General features: G+C 41.0%; 1 protein-coding gene across 5 annotated transcripts in view; it reads right to left on the reverse strand.

Moving 5' to 3' along the window:
• Positions 1–18,615, reverse strand: part of USP6NL (USP6 N-terminal like) — a 180,578-nt gene that overhangs the window by 13,545 nt on the left and 148,418 nt on the right. For all 5 annotated transcript variants that reach the window (XR_009356474.1, XR_009356473.1, XM_059183798.1 and 2 more), the window contains 2 exons: positions 18,489–18,588; positions 15,646–15,798 (listed from right to left, as the gene is read on the reverse strand). Coding sequence is in view for 3 of the 5 variants with exons in the window: in XM_059183798.1 (XP_059039781.1) it covers positions 15,646–15,798; positions 18,489–18,588 (253 nt within the window). In the remaining 2 variants the exon portion in view is untranslated. The remainder of the gene's footprint in view (positions 1–15,645; positions 15,799–18,488; positions 18,589–18,615) is intronic.

Consider the following 18,615-nt stretch of genomic DNA (forward strand, 5'->3'; position numbering starts at 1 on the left):
CCCTCTGTGAAGGCTTCTAGGAATTGCCAGACTTCACCACAAGGACTGCAGCTGACGGGGTCCTCCCAGTTGGGGTCAACAGTGGAGTGAGGAGTGGCCCCTGGCAGAGCAGGGTGGACACCGTGTTGGAGGAACAGTGGTCACATCTGGAGCTCTGGACCAGATGGGGACAACCCTTCTCCTTCCGTCATCATACCTTCCCAAATACCCCAGACAGGTGACACTCAGAGGGAGGGAGAGTCTGAGCCTGAGTCACGCGTGTGAGGCAGTGGGCAGTGGCTGGCACGTGTTTGCCGCAGGAAAGAGCTGTACGGTCTGCGACCTCTGAGGCGGACTGGGCGCTAGAGCAGGTTTCATTCACCAGAGGATGGATTGGAGTTTTCCCTTCTTCAGCAAAGACTGTGCCTAAAAATTACCTCACTGGTCGGGGCTGAATTACGTCCCTTCAGAATTCATGTGTTGAAGCCCTAATCCCTCAGTATACAACAGGATACAAGGCCTTGGAGATAAGGCCTTTACAGAGGTGATTAAAGTGAATGGGGTCATTGGGGCGGGCCTCTGATCCAATATGGCTGACGTCCCTCTCAGGAGACGTGTCCGGTCACAGACAAGCACAGAGGGAAGACCCTGTAGGAAAACGCCCAGCTAACGCCAAGGATGGAAGAAACCAATCTTGCCAACACTTTGATTCTTGACTTCCCAAACTCTAGAACTATGAGAAAACACTCCTCTGTTGTTAAAGGCACTCAATCTGTGCTATTTCTATTAGAGCAATCGGAACAAAGATATTACCCTGGAGTCTATATTCTCAATCTCAAAACTGATTTGCTGTACCAAACAGATTTTATGGATTGCCTTTTTCTGCTAGTTAAAAATCACATTTCATTATTTATAATCATCTACTTTTTTCTTTTTTTTTTTTTTTTTAAATTTTATTTATTTATTTGACAGGCAGCGATCACAAGTAGGTAGAGAGGCAGGCAGAGAGAGAGAGGAGGAAGCAGGCTCCCCACTGAGCAGAGAGCCCGACATGAGGCTCGATCCCAGGACTCTGGGATCATGACCTGAGCCGAAGGCAGAGGCTTTAACCCACTGAGCCACCCACGCGCCCCTAATCATCTGCTTTTTAAAAAAAAAATTATTTATTTTTTATTCCTTTTCAGCGTAACAGTATTCATTATTTTCGCACCACACCCAGTGCTCCATGCAATCCGTGCCCTCTATAATACCCACCACCTGGTTCCCCCAACCTCCCCCCATCCCCTGCCACTTCAAACCCCTCACATTGTTTTTCAGAGTCCATAGTCTCTCATGGTTCACCTAATCATCTGCTTTTATGGTCCCAGCATATTTTCTTTTCTTTTTTTAAAAGATTTTATTTATTTATTTGACAGAGAGAGAGAACACAAGCAGGCTCCCCACTGAGCAGAGAGCCCAAAGCGGGACTTGATCCCAGGACCCTGAGATCATGACCCGTGCCAAAGGCAGATGCTTTAACCGACTGAGCCACTCCGGTCCTAGGATATTTTCAATGTCGACAATGTAATGAAACCAACTAGAGTCATGACAATTTATTTTACACGACCACATCGAAAAGACAACCGAACTGAACAAATGTGGAAGGCAGACACAGGCAGAAACAGATCCACAGTGATGCGAGATCCATTGCCTTGCAGGTGCCCATTTGCCATTTTCTGGGCTGTGGCTACCATGGTAGCGCTGGGGATGGGAACCTAGGATTGGCCTCCGTAGCGTTTTCCACAGACACGCAGCGAGACTGGCTTAGTGACAACGATGGCGCAAGAGGGCATCTCTAAGTGTGTAACCCGGAACTTAAGCAAGAATCCAGGTTTGGACTAGCTGAATCAGAGTAGAAAGGGGTTACTAAGGGACCGATCCATGGAAAGATTCAACAAAAAACAAACAAAAAACTTGGGGTAGGTGGAAGGAAGAAAGTGGGAGAAGAAAGAGCCGTGAGAGAAAATGGAACATCTCCCGGGAAAGTAAGGCCACGTCGCACACGGTTCCTGTACGCTAGTACCTACAGACTTGCGTCCTGAAGTCCTATAATTACATGAAAAGCACATACTGGTAAAGACTCACAGGATGTAGGATTACAGAGATAAGGCATGTATTTCTCAAGAGAAGGAATGAGAAGATTGAGAAAGGGTCATAGGGAGACGGAGGCCGTAATTCATGCACAAAACAAAACCAAGAGGTATGCGTCGTACATACATGCTTGTGAGAGTTAATTTTTCAATATAAAGGTAGGAAAAGTATTCACCTCACATTTATTTTTTTTTTAAGATTTTATTTATTTATTTGACAGAGAGAGAGAGAGAGAGAGAGAGCGAGCGCGCACACAGGGGAAGCAACAGGCAGAGGGAGAAGCACGGAGCCGGATGTAGGGCCTGATCCCAAGATCCAGGGATCATGACCTGAGCCAAAGGCAGGTGCTTAAGGGACTGAGCCTCGCAGGCGCCCCTTCCCCCTGCTTTCAACACCACTTGATACTCAAGTCAATAGAGCAAGTTTTCTGAGGAAGGAACATTAATGTTCTGTACATCTACATATCGCAGAATTCAAAGAAAACTAACATGTTCCATTTACCAAATGGGCAAGAGGCCCAAATCCACATGGGGGAAAAAAATTGTGACTGTTCTAAAATATCCAAAAAGTGGCATGTCCAAGCTCCTTCATGGTAGCCAGACACGCGTGTCCCTTTCCCCTGGTAGACAATGACCTGCTTCAAGTGACTTCCTCCGCATCCCAACCTCTAGGATTTAAGACAGTCACGGAATTACAAGTGAGGTGGTGACAAAATGTCCATTCATTCTCATCGTAGCCTAATGGCACACTGTCCCTATGCACGGCACAGAAACATAATGGTTATAAATACCCAAGATCTACCAGCCAAGAAACTAGACGTAGCAGGGTTTAAAGGGGGAAAAAAAATCCAATGCAGACAAAATGACACTGCATTTAGTTAATTTCTAAACGGCAATCCCTCATTAGGCACTGGGGCCTGTAGCAGGCACAGGGTGAGGACCGCAAATGTACAAAGACATTTAGAGGATATGGCCTCTCTGTCCTCAAAGAGATTTTCAATAAGCATAGAGGGAGGTAAAACAATTTGAAAGAGGCAGTAGACAGAGATTTAAGAAAGAACCTTCCAAAATGCAGGGGCTTAAGAAACTCAGTTCTTCCCAATTTTAAAGATAATAACACAAGTAAGACTATGCAGGGCCAGGATATTCACGGGCACCAGGGCCAGACTGCAGACTGGGATTCACTTAATTTACAGCAGTGTCTGGTCAGCTCTCCTTCCCACAGTCATCTGTGACCCGGGGGTGTGCTGAAGACTAACAGGAGGCACGAACATGGGGTCCTGGCATCAGCACCTCCTTTCCATAAACGCCTGCTGACTGAGGACACTGTGGGATTAGGCTGTGCTCGAGCTATTCCCGTAACTGATCTCACATCTCTAACTGGCATAGAATTCTCAGAACCCGACAGTGATGGAAGATACACACGCACGTTAGAAGGGGGCTGGGGTGATGGACATTGGGGGGACATGTGCTATGGTGAGTGCTATGAAGCGAGTAAGCCTGATGATTCACAGACCTGTACCCCTGGGGCTAATGCTACATTATATGTCAATAAAAAATAAAAATTAAAACAAAAACATACACACATTGCCTGTACCTCAGCGCAGGACCTCGGCCGTCCGGGGCCACACGACTGGGGAGGAGGGCTGTCTCTCTCAAGGGGAGGGGAAGTGAGAAGCGGGGGAAGAAGTGCCCAGAGAGGAAAAGGGGAAAGAGGCGGTGAGGAGAGAAAGCAGGCGCGAGAGGAGAGGTGAATGACGGGACCAGAAAGAGAAGGAAGGGGAGCCCAAGGGCAGAAAGTGGAGGCGGCCACAGGGAAGAGAGGAGCAGAACAGCGTCTCCCTTCCCGGAGAGGCTCATGTCGGAGCGGGGATTTGCTGGGGTTTCACAGAAACCGGGCGGGGCAGAAGCCGCTCCATTCCCACGGCAGTACCCAAACTCGAGGACCGGTGCCGGGGCAATCCGACGTCGGTAATGATGCAATCTGGAAGAAAACTCTATCTGACTTTGTGATAAAGGCAATGCTTTCCTGAAGATGAATTATTCAACCTTTGCTGAGCTGAAGACAGACTGTGTAGACCGCTCAAGGAGGACCAGTGCCATCCTATGCTAGTAAATAGTCCTCACCATTTTCCCATAAATGTGGCCCTATAAGCATTAAACATTCTTGTACTGTCCTCAGACCCACCTTAACGTATCGGAACCCCCGCGTACCCATACACATGAACGCTGCTGAACTTGGCTTTGTCTGGTTTACCTGCTCCTTTCACCCTAAGCGGTCAAGGGTAGTTGTAAGATTCGAGCCTGAGCCTAACTGATGTCAAAAGAGATGGCTCTACACAGGCAGAGTGGATCAACATTTATTCTCCGTACTTAAATTCTGAGCTCTTCAACTGAACTCTTCAACAGCCACAGTACTGTCTGCGCTCGCCCCAGTATAAACTCCGTGCCCGTGATTTAATTTTCTTCTTCCCCTTGAAAACAGAGGTGTCTGAAATAATTACTGCCCTACTCTTAAAGGGTGGGAAAGCACCACAATTCTTATCATATACAACAGGGACATCTTTGTGAAAATATCACATTACAAAAATATTTTTATGCCACTGTCAACTTGACATATTTTAATAAAGACAAAAGAGCTTGTTAGTTGGTTTTTGGAACTTTTTTTCTTAAATAAAGGGGGGGAGGACAAGAGAAAGAATAGTCTAACCATCCCTTAAACAAAACAAACAAACAAAAAAACCACAAGAGAATCCCTAAAAACCCCCTCAGGTTTGGTCATCTTTGCTCTTACACAGGTCTCTGCTGCCACCCTGTGGGCACTACACCAAATTACAAGCCTTGCAGGTCAATGGTCTGGGAAGGCATTACCAGTTCCGTTCTCCCAACAAGAGACACAGCATTACAGCAAAGCGCTCAAAGTGCTCTCTCTTGTGAGTAACCCCCTACTCTTCAATTTAAACAATAGAATATATGTACTCTCACTGTTCTAACAGTTTTCAGTAAGAAATGGCAGGGGCTGTTGTCAGGAAAATTATTCTAGGAGTCATCTTATTCCTTCCCAGATCAAATACAAAGTCTGAGTTTGAAAATATTGTCACAAAATCAGTGGTTTCACGTTTACATCTGAAAAGTCAAATGGCTTTATTTCTGTTTAATGTACCATTAGCCAGAAAAATATACAATTCAAGAATTATTATAGCCATCAACAATCATACCTCCTTTCTATAGGGAAATAGTGTGCTGTATTTACAGCTATAATAGGGAAAAAAATATGTTCTTTAATCATTGTAGTTAGTTCATAGGCTTGACTTTTTTTTCTCATCAGACAAAACTTGGAAGACGGGAAACAGAAAGGAGAGAATTAGTTAAACACATTGATAAATCTCTTATAAAACCATTTAATGCCACAAAAATCAATACATGTTTGTGAAATAACTATTTTTAAGATTGACTTATTTAGAGAGAGCAAAAGCACAGGAGTGTCGGGGAACAGAGGAGCAGGAGAGGAAGTCTTTTTTTTTTTTTTTTTTTAAGATTTTATTTATTTATTTAACAGACAGAGATCACAAGTAGGCAGAAAGGCAGACAGAAAGAGAGGGAGGAGGAAGCAGGCTATCCGCGGAGCAGACAGCCCGATGGGGGACTCGATCCCAGGACCCTGGGATCATGACCTGAGCCGAAGGCAGAGGCTTTAACCCACTGAGCCACCCAGGCGCCCCGGGAGAGGAAGTCTTAAGCAGACTCCCCACTAAGGACAGAGCCCATGCAGGGTTCCATTGCGCGACCCTGACATTCGGTCCATAGCGGACAGCCAAGCTGAGCCGAAACCAAGAGTCAGATACTCAAGTGACTGTGCCACTCGGGTGCCCCTGAAATAATTTTTAAAATCTGCACTTTGTGATCCTAGTGTTTGAATTCACACGTATACATATGTAAAACAAAACAAAACAAAACAAAAAAAACCCCTGCTGAGCACATTTAATATCAATTTCTATTATACAAACAAAAGTGAAAACCCACCTAAACCCTCAGAAAGTGCGACAGTTTTGTTTTGTTTTGTTTTTTAACTAACAAACAACACAGTTGACTCCTTTGTATGTGTGTATGTGATCAGGATAAGAACCAGTTCCATTACCTCAAAACACTGCCTCATGCGAGCTAACCGTTTGTAGATGGCAGCCTTTATTATCTAAAGAATAGATGAAAACTTCATTAGTTCATTAAGAAATACTGACTGAATGCCCATTCTACGGGCACTGAAGTAGGTGCTGGTGACACGAAGAGCACTGGGAGCACACACAGGGTGCGCCCCAGGGACAAAACCCCGGGTCTTGAGTTCTGCGGCTCAGGAGGCTGCAACTGGCTGACAAGGCAGAAGGAGGAGATGATGCTTAAGCCAAGTCGTGAAAACAAACAGAATGGAAGGGGACAGAGGCACCTGGAGAATTGTCCAGGGTGTCCTTGGGGGAAAAGCATATCCCAAAGCAAAGTAGTAGGAGCGCATAACATGGCAGCGGGGCCCTGAGGGGGCAGGCGGTCTGCTGTAGGGAGCTGGCTTGGCAATCAGGCCTGGTCACCGGGGTGGGACCTTGGGCACTGCTTAAGCTCCAAGCCCCAGGTTCCTAATCTCCAAGCTGCTACTACTACTACTGATGCCAGAACAAGCATGAAAGCTATTCAAAATTAAACTAAAACGTCTCCAAATACAAGATTTAGGGTCCTTCATGGGTGCCTGGGTGGCTCAGTCAGTCTGCTTCCAGCTCACGTCATGATCCCAGGATCCTGGTTCCCAGGCATGCCTGCTTCTCCCTCTGCCCCTCCCCCCACCCACTCCCTTCCCCTCCCCACCCCCACCTCCCCAACAGACCCACGCTAATCTTAACAAAAAAAAAAAAAAAAAAAAAAATTTATGGTCCTTTCAGATAAAAAAACAAAGGAACACAGGATTCCATCATGTTCAAAGATGTTGAAAGGTAAAAGGTGAAAGTAAAAGTCCAAAAAACCCCCAAAAGACGAAAAACAAAAGCTAAGTCCAATTCTCCCGGATCGAAAGCTGCAGAATTCCTCAAGGAGAAGAAAGAATTAGGTGGTGTGCAAGCAGGATCCACGGTGTCTGACTATGTGTCTGAGCCGTCTGAGGGGCACAGACCCAGTGATAATAAAAAGTGGTTCTGCCTATAAGTTCGTGACTGATGAGAATTTAGTTGGAGTCCTGGCTCGTATTTCAACTGACAAAGTACCTTCCAAATGTATTTGAAATTCATTTTTTTCATTCATAAAGATCTAGAATTAAGTATAGAAAAACTGAAGAGAATTAAATACAGGATTAATTCTGTATTTTTTGCATTAAGGAATCTGTCCATATTTAGTATTTTATATATTTACATTAAGAGAATTTGGCCCAAGTTGCTTTTTTATGCCAAACAGATTTGAACTTAGGATGTGAAATTTATAAATAGTAGTGTAACTAATTTTTAAGGGACTGGAGGTTCAGCAAATTCTTAAATTTATCACAGAAGTTCTTTAAGAACTAGGGAAGGCTTTGTTTTGAAATTTAAAAGTTATGTTTAAGGAACTGCATATATTAAATTTATAAATGCAATTTAAAATGTTTGTAGGACTTCATCTGTAAATAGAACCAAATGTTAACTATCATTAACATTAACCAAACATTAATGTGCCCTTTAAAAGAGAATGGTAAATTTTCCCAAATTTAAAAACAATCTACTGACTTTTATAAACTGGATTACCAGACTAAAAGAAGAACTAGGTTTCGGGATTTGGAACTTTAAGAAATCAAATACTAATTTTTAGAAACCTCAATAATTCTGTGCACCAAAAACTGTCCTCAAGGATATTAACAAACCTGAGTCAACAAAAAACCTTATTCCAAAAGGCTGTTGAAAAAAATTAAGTGACATGAATATGTAAAGAACGCATTTTGCGAGAAGACTATCATTTAAGACTCAAAAGTTTGCCATTATTGTTACTATGTTAAACGTGTCTGAGGAGGTGGGTAGGAGGGAAATAGGAAAATAAGCAGACGGCAGACTGGGTGAGGATCTGAGGTCAAACGAGGGAGCCTCATCTTCTCTGTCCGACACAGCAGCGCCCCCTGGTGGCTCTGGCAAGATAAGGGGCAGGACTGGAGTCAGTGCTCTGGGTGTGGACAACTCAGCCCCGCAGTGAGGCTGGAGAGGAGGCATCCAAAGAAACACAAAACCTGGTGTCTGAATGTCTGAATGGACTGTCACCGGGTGAAGTACTAGTAAGCGGGGGTGATGGGGAGATTCTGGAGACTGTGAAGATGGGGTAAAGTTGAACATTTTACCATGACAGGAAATAAACAGGAAAAAAAATGAGAAAATGAACATTTTCTTCCTCCATTCCTGTCAAAACTTCTGGTGACCATTAGAAAAAAACCATACAAAAGGGAAAAGGCAATCTGAAGCTGGCAAAGTTTTGCTGTAAAGAGATAAAATTTTAAAAATCCAATTTCCCTAGGATGAAAAAGGGCATTTCCCACAGCTAAAAGCAACAAAATACTCTCCTTTCTGAACAAAGTTCCTTAAGTTTCATGTTTTCTGATACCTAAAATAAAAGATAAAAATTAAAAGGGCTCTCTCAATTATTGTAAGAAAAATTTGCTCTTGATTCTTTAAGGTCATATGGTCATAAGCTAGAGCTGGGCCAAATGGGCAGGCAGTCACCATGGATCAACATGGGCTTTCTAACCAGAGTGACTTCCCTAACTGGCAAAGTCTTTGCCAGACAGTCTCTTGTGAATAGAAGAGAGATAGCTGATGAGAACCAAGGGATAGTTCGACCTCAAGATCACAAGCCAATGGGGTATGTGGGAAATGATGGGAGTCATCTTAATGCTTTACTTGCACACTTATTTAAACCGGGGTCTTCAGAGATGAGTTACGTTAAGAGATGGAAAAATAAAACTTTCTAACTACTTTATACGTGGTTACTGCAGCACCGGTCAAAAAGAACGGCATGATAGAATTAATCAGTAAAACAGAAACAACATAAGACAAAACACAAATGGTTGGAAATCAGATAAGTGACATACAGGAAAGGCTTGATATACTCCTAATAAACAAAAGACTGACAACACAAACAAGAATATAAAGATAAACAGCAAATTAGGAAGAGAAGAAAACATTTGTTGACGAAAAACAGTCACGAAAAAGCTGTGTACATTTATGTAAATATAAGTGCTTTCATTACAAGTTTATAGGTAAAAGCAAAGGAAATGGACTCAAAGAATATTCACCAACCTGAACTAACGGAAAGCCTTCATACTTCACTCAACATACTGCAAAGATTATCTACAGTTCTTATGAGGATATATTCATAAATTATTTCTGTAATAAAACTGAGGAATAGGGGATTTTTAGGGTAAGCCAGAACTATCTTGTTGCACATAAAAGCAAGGAAATGTTCAAGGACGAATAGTGTTGAGTCAGAAGAACACAGAAATCAGTTTAAGGGAGCTCCCACTGGCTAAACAGAGAATAACGTGGGCATTAAAACAGTAACAACTGTATCTGATTGAAACATTAAGAATATAGCAAATTCCATGGATTCACAGTGAAAAAGCCAAAGCAAAAGCTCACTTTCTGCCACTGGAGATAATCAAGAACATCAACTCCTAACTTTGAAAATTGGTAAAAGAATAAAATTAAGCATTTATTCTGCCCCGTCAGTAGGAAATACATCTTAGGGTAACTAAAGAGCCCCTGTTGGTAAAGAAGAGAAAACTCTTTTACAAAAGAAAATCTGTTGCTAAATGTAAAAAAATAATGGAATTTGAAAAATTACTACTTTACAACCTATAATGAAATATTTGTTTTTGGCAAAGATTATTAATGGAAGCTAAAACCATCGAGGGAAAGATTAAAAACAAAGTCACTATCTATCAGAGAGGTGTGGACAAAGAGGGGAGGCTACTTTTGTTGTACCTCCACCATTGCTGAAAGCCCCTCTAGGCGACTTTCAGGGACTTTAAAGGGTCAGTCCCCTTTTTCTTCTTCTTTTTACTTTTCTCCCCTTCTGGGAGGCAGATATAAAAGACTAAGACATTTGAAAACTACTACATATGTGGGGAAAATTAGAAAGTGATGACTATACAGGTTCAGGGAAAATTTCAGAAAAGGTTCTGAGAAGAACTTCAGTTTACATTTGTGGCTCATCCTTGCCACAGACACAGCCTACAACAATAAAACAAACAAACAAAACAACAAAAAACAGCAAACTTGGGGAAAACGGAGAAAGCTCTAGACTTACAGCGCTGGATACAAATGTCCAGTTTTCAACAACAACAACAAAAAAAAAATCACCGGAGATACAAAGAAACAGAAAAGCATGGCTCATTCAAAGGGGAAAAAAAAAATCAAACTGAATTTTGTCCCTGAAAACTGTCCTGAAAAAGACCAATGGCAGATAAACTAGACAAAAACTTTAAGTGTCTTAAGATCAAAGAACTAAAGGAAGATGTGGATAAGGTTAAGAAAATCATGTATGAACAAAATGATAATATGAATAAAGAGAACACATAAAAGATTGTGGAACTGAAAAATATAATAAATGAAATTGAATAATCACTAGAGCATTCAAAGGCAGATTTAAGCGGCAGAAGAAAGAATCAGCCAACTTGAAGATAGGACAATGGAAATTATGAAGACTGAGGAATAGAAAGAAGAAACATTGATGAAAAGTGAACAGAGCCTAAGGGACTGGAAACCATCAGGCAGATAGACAAATGCCTTTTGGGAGTCCCAGAAGGAGAGAGAGACTGGAAAGAGAAAATATTTGACAAAATAATGGCTGAAAACTCCCCAAATTTAATTAAGGACATGAATTTAAATCTCCGAGAAGCTTAAAGATTTCCAAGTAAAATGAACTCAAAGAAACCCACACTGAGACACATTACAGTTAAACTTTCAAAAGACAGAATCTTGAAAGCAGTAAGAGAGAAGCAACTTATCATATACAAGGTATCCTCATAAGGTTATAAGCAGATTTCTCATCAGAAACTTTGGGGGCCAGAAGGCAGTCAGCCAACATAGTCAAAGCATTAAAAAGAAAAAACTATCAACCAAGAATCCTATATCTATTACAACTGTCTTTTAATAGTGAGGGGGAAATTTAGACAATCCCAGATAAACAAAAGTGGAAGGAGTCTGTTACCACTAGACCTGCCTTGAAAGAAATGTTTAAGGGTGCAGTATTAAATGAAAGGACATTACTCAGAAATTCAAAGGCATAAAAAGAAATAAAGATGTGATGAGCACTAGTTGTTATATGCAACTCACGAGTTACTTTTTAAAAAGATTTTATTTATTTATTTGATAGAGAAAGAGAGTTCACAAGTAGGCAGAGAGAGAGGAGGAAGCAAGCTCTCTGCTGAGCAGAGAGCCTGATGTGGGGCTTGATCTCAGAACCTTGAGATCATGACCTGAGCCAAAGGCAGCAGCTTAATCCACTGAGCCACCCAGGTGCCCCTAACTCATGAATTATTGAACATTACATCAAAAACTAATGATATATTACATGTTGAATTTAAATTTAAAAAAGAAAGACAGCAATACAGGTAAAAACACGGGGAATTATAAAAGCTATTATTACTATAACAATGATTTGTAACTCCACTTTGTTTGTCTACATGATTTAAGAGAATAATAGTTTTAAAAAAACAATTATTTGTAAAAGCTAATATTGTTGTAACTTCAGTTTGTAACTCCATATTTTGTTTTCTCCATAATTTAAGAGACTAATGCATTTAAAAGAATTATTGCTGGAGTGGATGGGGCTGCGAGGGATGGGGTGGCTGGGTAATGGACACTGGGGAGGGCGTGCGTTGTGGTGAGCGCTGTGTAAGATCGATAATCACACACCTGTACCCCGGAAACATATAGTACATTATATGTTAATAAAAAAATAAAACTTAAAATTATAAAATTATTATTATTTTAAGGTTTCAGGCACAGAATGTATAAAAATGTCATGTGGAAACATCAACAACTGAAAGGGTTGGGGAATGGAGCTGTAAAGGAGCAGAGTTCTTGTATGTTATTGAAGTTAATCCCCAAATTGAAATTAGAGAGTTATAACTTCAGGATGTTAACCATAACTCCTTTAACCTCCCCCCCACCACAAATACCTATAGAATATATACAGAAGAAAACAAGCAATTTCAAAATTTCACAATAAAACAATCAACCAAAATGGAAAGTAAGATAGTAATCCAGGAAATAAGAGACAAAATTCTTTAAAGTATATAGAAAATAAATACCAAAATGACAGAAGTCCTTCCCTGTCAGTAATTACTTTAAAAGTGAATGGTTTAAACTCTTAAATCAAAAGACAGAGATTGGCAGAACGGATAAAGACACATGATCCAACTATGTTACCTTCGGGAGACTCTCTTTGGATCAAAAGACACCCACACACTGAAAGCGAAAGGATGGAAAAAAACATTCCAAGCAAAAAGTGACAAAAGGGAGTAGGGGTAGCTACACTACAGCAGACAAAATAGACTATACATCTGAAAAAAGTTACAAGAGACAAAAAAAGGACATTATATCGTAATAAAATGTACAATACAGCAAGCAGATATAATAATGGCCAATATGTATGCACCTAATAATAGACTATCAAAATATATGCCACATAAACTGACAGAAGGGAAGGGAGAAACAGTTCTACAACAATAGCTGGAAATTTCAGTAACTGGCCCACAGCAAGCGACAGAACCACCAGGTGGAACATGAGGACACAGAGGATGTAAACAACACAATAAACCAACCAGATCTAACAGACAATTACAGAACTCCCTACCCAACAACTACAGCATACACACTTTTTTTTTTTTTAAAGATTTTATTTATTTGTTTGTCAGAGAGAGAATGAGGAGAGAGTACAAGCAGGGGCAGCAGTAGGCAGAGGGAGAAGCAGGCTCCTTGTTGAACTAGGGAGCCCAGACCTGAGCCAAAAGGCAGATGCTTAACCGACTGAGCCACCCAGGCGCCCCAGCATACACATTCTGCTTAAGTGCACGTGAAACATTTTCTATTACATGTTACATCACAGACGGATCTCAAACAGATTTTAAGAGACAGATTTTCTACAAAGTATCTTCTCTGGGCATGACAGGACAAAGTCAGAGGTCAGTCAACAGAAGTAAAACTGGAAAATTCGTAAATTCCCGGAAATTAAAAACACACCCTTAAAACTCTTCCCTTAAAAGTAATTCGAGATAGGGCTAAGGACTTAAGCATAAAAAAGCAAAAACGTAAAAGTTGCAAAAGAAAATGTGGGTAACCAAAAATCTTTCACTCAGCATGTGGAAAATTCTTTATGAAAAGTATCTGTAACACATACAATAAACTGGCTAATTAATTTCCTTTACTTAGGAAGATGTGCGTGGATACAGCAGGAGAAAAATGGGCAGGAGATGAACAGTTTAGAGAGAAAGAGATAAAATGCCCAATAGAAATAAAAGAAAGACACTCAATCAAAATTAAAGAAGTGCAAATCAAGACAACGGAAAATTTGATCCAATGGGGAAAAAAATGAACAATTCAAAATACCATGTGCTGTGCGGGGATGGGAAACCCAAGTGCTAAGTGAGGCAGCCCATCAGGAGCCACAAAGACATAAGATGCTTATGTGTGCTTTTAAGATGATGGGAGGTTAAAATGTCTTACTACAATGACCATTTAATGGCCTTAATGTTCACGGACAGATTGCAATAATTTCAAGAGGATACCACTGGCCAGGCTGCAGAGCGCAAAGCCCAGATAGTCGACGTCGTAGAAGTAGAGATACGGAGGAGAGACAGATTATTGTCCCAGAGAAAGTGCAGAGCCGCCTCACCACTCTGCCCTTTGTCAGTAAGATCAGGACAAGCTTTAGCCGATGGGCCTGGTGTTCTGGGCCCGGCCTCCCTTTATCCGCACCTCCCCCTCAATCCCGAGTCTATCACCTCCTAGTAAAAAGATCTTACAAACTACTACTACTAAGTTTGTTCACGTGTAAAAGGTGGGTGAGTACTTTTTCAGAGCTATTTTTAGGGATTAAATGAGATAGTGCATGTAGCCTGTGGCCCAGGCTAAGCATTCAGTAAGTAATATCTGCTACTTGGATGCTGAACATCTTATTCTGCAATATTTTATTCTCATGCTTGAATAGTGCTACTATATCTATTTTTTCTCTCTGTATGCCTTTTACTAAAACGTGTCTTGACTTTTTTTTTTAGAAAAAAAGGCAAGACATTTTGGACCAAATGTTAACACAGTTAGTCCACTGCTGTCCCACGGGTGTGCCCTGCTACAGTAAAGAAACAGTGGGCAACGGATGTTATCGCACTGAGCACGAGAGCGGTGTCCTCACTTAGCAAACGTGATGCTTGCCAAGGCCTCTGACCACCAGCAACCACTGTTGTGACGGTTTGTTTTCTAGTGGTTCTTGATGACCCAGAACAAACTTGGGAGAAACACTGATTAGAGCCCTCAAAATGAAGTACCAAAAAGCAGAGCATCTTGGTTTTTACAAAAGGGAAGAAAAGATGTGCTTTCCATGAACGTACGTCTGCTCGTTCTGCACAGATATCTCTAAGAAGACATCAAAATACGGGCCAGACTGACTGGGAAATGCTACCTCCAACTCTACCTGAGAACGTAACAGCTGCATTGCCTTGGAACAAAGAAAAGAGAAGAAATGGGCGAAAAAGGACTTTCCCAAGAAACCATTTCTTGTCAAATTATATCTCGCCAAAATGTCAGAGTTATTCCTGCTGTGATCTTTCCATATTTTCTTTCTCTCCCCTTTCCTCTGACCCCTCCTTTGGTCCCTCCCCATCTGTCCCGTTGACTTAGACTTCATTTGCTATCAGTCACATAAATCGTCTCCCCTGTGTGCACCTCGAGATAAGAAGCATGTCTTTCTCTTCAGTTGCTGAATTTCCTGCCCAGCACCTCACAGAAAATCTACTAGGAGGTGCTGGAAGAGGTTCTGAAATAAGCAAATAAAATATTATCTACATGGCAACATCCCGCCAAGAGCCCTGGGTCAGCAGTCAGAAGGCTTGGACGCCAGTGTCAGTAACGCCATCTGCGGGGTCTGTAGCTTCAGACAGCAGCGCGTCAGTATCCGGGTCCCCTTCTATAAAATGTTATCTTTTATTTTCTCTGCTATTCCTTACGTTTTACAGATTGAGAGGCTGAAAGTAAAGGCTGTTGTTTATGCTCATTTAAAGCACCATAATTACTTCTCTTGATCAGTATTATTTGCCATCCAAACCTTCTACATTTAAGCAGGGGTAGTACAGTTATGCTATTAGGAGAGGCAGATTTCATTAATGCATTTATTTGCTTTTTCTTAAAATAAGCACAAAGCCATAAACAGCTTGCCATTACAAATACACATAATGCTTATGTTCTGAAACAGAAATGACCTGTGTTCACAGCACCGTTTCCCAACTTTAATTATGACTTAGATTAGAAAGTGTTTGAGGATTTCTTACCAGGTTCTGGAAGGTCTAATTTTGCACGCTTTAGTTCCACCATAGAAATCTGAAGTTGCTCTATTACAAAGTCATCTTCGAAGAAAAAATCCTTTGCCAGGGTCTCCTGAAGAAATTCTACAAGTTCTTCCATAGACAATTTCATTAGATGTTCTAAGAACAAATCAGAGAAATACAAATGCTGGGTTAACAGTTTCTCAGGTTGAGAAGGTAACATATTGTATTCTGGTGCAGTATTTTTTAAAAGGGGCACAGCATACAACTTACACATAGCACTGTGACCATCACTGACACTCAGTAAGATGAAGTATTTTATGATACTCAAGCAGTCACATCTATTCTTCGGGAAGACAGGGAGAACTGATTACTAATAAGTACCTTCTTATGGATTTATTTAAGAACGTCACACCTTAGACATCAATATTAACCGAGAGCAAGTACTTCTTAGAGACACGGGCCACCCAGGTTGACATGAGGGCTTTCTGTTTTATTGTTATGGAGCTCCACCTCCCATAGGCACACCTATTTCAAGTGTTTCTAGTTACAGTTTCAGAATTTCTAAAAAATCTGGATTACTAACCTTATTTGTATTTCTACTTATGAAATTAGTTTTATTTTTAAAAATTCAGATTACGGCGCCTCGCCTGAGTGGCTCAGTAGGTTAAGTGTCAGCCTTCAGCTCAGGTCATGATCCCAGGGTCCGGGGATCCAGCCCCGCGTCGGGCTCTCTGCTCAGGTGAGAGCCTGCTTCTCTCTCTCCCTCTGCCTATCACTCTGCCTACTTGTGCTCTCTATCTCTCTGTCAAATAAATAAATAAAATCTTTAAAAAATAAAAAAAACAAATTTTAAATAAAAGAATAAAAAAACTCAGATTACAGATACAAAGTAGAAAGCAAAAATCAGCTATGACCCCACTAAGCCACTGTCCTATAAGCAGATGTGTAGATACGTATCAATTTAAAAAACTGATTATACTTTGAGTCCATAGGATATACTATGATGTACTATAATCTGCTTAATCAGTTTTCTAATACTGGACATTTAGGTTATTACTCATTTTTTTTTTTTTACTACTTAAAACTAATAGTGTGTGATAAACCTGCTATAACAATGTCTCTAAATGTTGATAAAACAATCAGGAAAAAAAAAAAAAGAACAAAATCTTAGGAGCTTTAGCTAAACTCTTGGTTAAGGTGCCCAGAAAGTTTATGAAGCATCATACAGCGGTGAAGAAAGTTCATGTAATTAAGTCCCTGAGCTTTTGTCTTCCTGAGGAAAAACAACGACATTATTTAGTCTGATGATACGATGGGATATAAAGTAGCTATTAGGTTTTAAGTCTATTTGCAAAGGGTGAAGAAACTTTCCAGTTGCCAAAATTAATCAAGACTCATACATAAAACAGAATTTCAGATGGAGAACAGACCTATGGAGAAATACATCATGTTTCCACTTTCTTGCTGTTCAGTGAACATTAAACGAGTATGCATATGTCTTAATAAAAAAGTATACTTTTGTTCCACATCTTGGTCAGTTCATAATCCAGAAGGCGAGGAAAGACAGGGAGAGAAGGAAAGGCAGGAGAGGGAAGAGGAGAAGAGGGGGGGGGAGGTCAGGTGGGGGAGAGACAGAGGTGGACCGTGGTTTTCCGGCAGACCATGAGCCTTGGGAGACAGCTGTCCCAGGGCTGTGGTGTGTGCGCTGCGGGAGTGAGGAGCAGGAGTAAGGGACATGAACCGCAGCACTTCTGAATCCTTATCTTTCCGAAGAAGCAACACAAACTTGATTTTAAAGGGAGTTTTCATTTCTCTCTCAAGTTTGGATAATCCAAAGGCCTGCTTTTCAAGTAAGCAATCCAACAATTATGTATTAAGATACCAAACATGTACTTAGAACAATGTCAAGCACAACAGGGAAAGAAAATACACACAAAAACGTGATCCCAAGGACTCAATTAGCTTAGAATTTCAGTTGGGCAGCTGAACAGAAGAATCATTCAAGAATAACCTAAGGGAGGAGAATGATCAATGAATGTGAAACCTCACTCTAAGACCTGGACTCCAAGTGCTCCTTGAAGTTCTAAAGCTTTCGAAGATTCTCTTTTCTGCAGAGTTACCAGAGGAGGTACTAGGAGGAGTTGTAATTTTAAAGACTGAACTGAGACTTTAAGATGAGTAAGGTTCTTCGCAGGCAAGAAGAAAACTCTCATTTCTTGATTTGTAAAGTAAGGCACTGCATGCCCAATGTACAGGGCCCTTGAAATGCTGCAAATGACCCTTGCATTTAGGCAACAAGTGACTATACTTGCCCCAGAGGCCACCATGCAGTTAAGCAGAGAGACAAGCCGGAGGTGTAGATCCCCTTTGGTCTACAGCCTGGAGCTGGGTGCTTTTTGCCTGGACGGAGGAACAAGGGTGGGAAAATCGTCTCCACTAGACGTTTTAACTAAGGGCCTGGTTCCTTTGGTCTCTCAGTTCTCTGACTACAAACCAGAGACTGAGACCGATGACAAGCAGTGTTAAGAGTATGGAAACAAATACTCAGTAGGCATAATATTATTAGTGCAACCAACACATTGCATTCTACTGCTTAAGTGGGAAAATTAAACCAAAATAGGAAAAAAAAAAAATCAAAGACCTCTGCAATATAACGAATGAGCTTCTAGCCAGGAGAAAGGACCGATGGAAGCCGATTACCAACTGGACAGGATTTCTTCACTTTCAAGAATTTTTTAAATTCACCACTAAAAGAAAATGAATCTGAAGTTGGGTGAGGAATGAGAAATCAGAGTTAAGTCAAGCCTTGACCTTTGTGAAATCTTTATACTTAAACATTTTCTTACTTTTGTGTAATTTTAAGATTGTGTAAGACATAGCGGTAAGAACTCGTTCTCCTTCAAAGATGTAGATATCCCATATTCTGAGGTTTAGTGTAAAGGGAGTCTATAATTAAAAACAAAACAAGATAAG

This window comes from Mustela lutreola, chromosome 8 (assembly GCF_030435805.1).
Source record: "Mustela lutreola isolate mMusLut2 chromosome 8, mMusLut2.pri, whole genome shotgun sequence".
NCBI lineage: Eukaryota > Metazoa > Chordata > Mammalia > Carnivora > Mustelidae > Mustela > Mustela lutreola.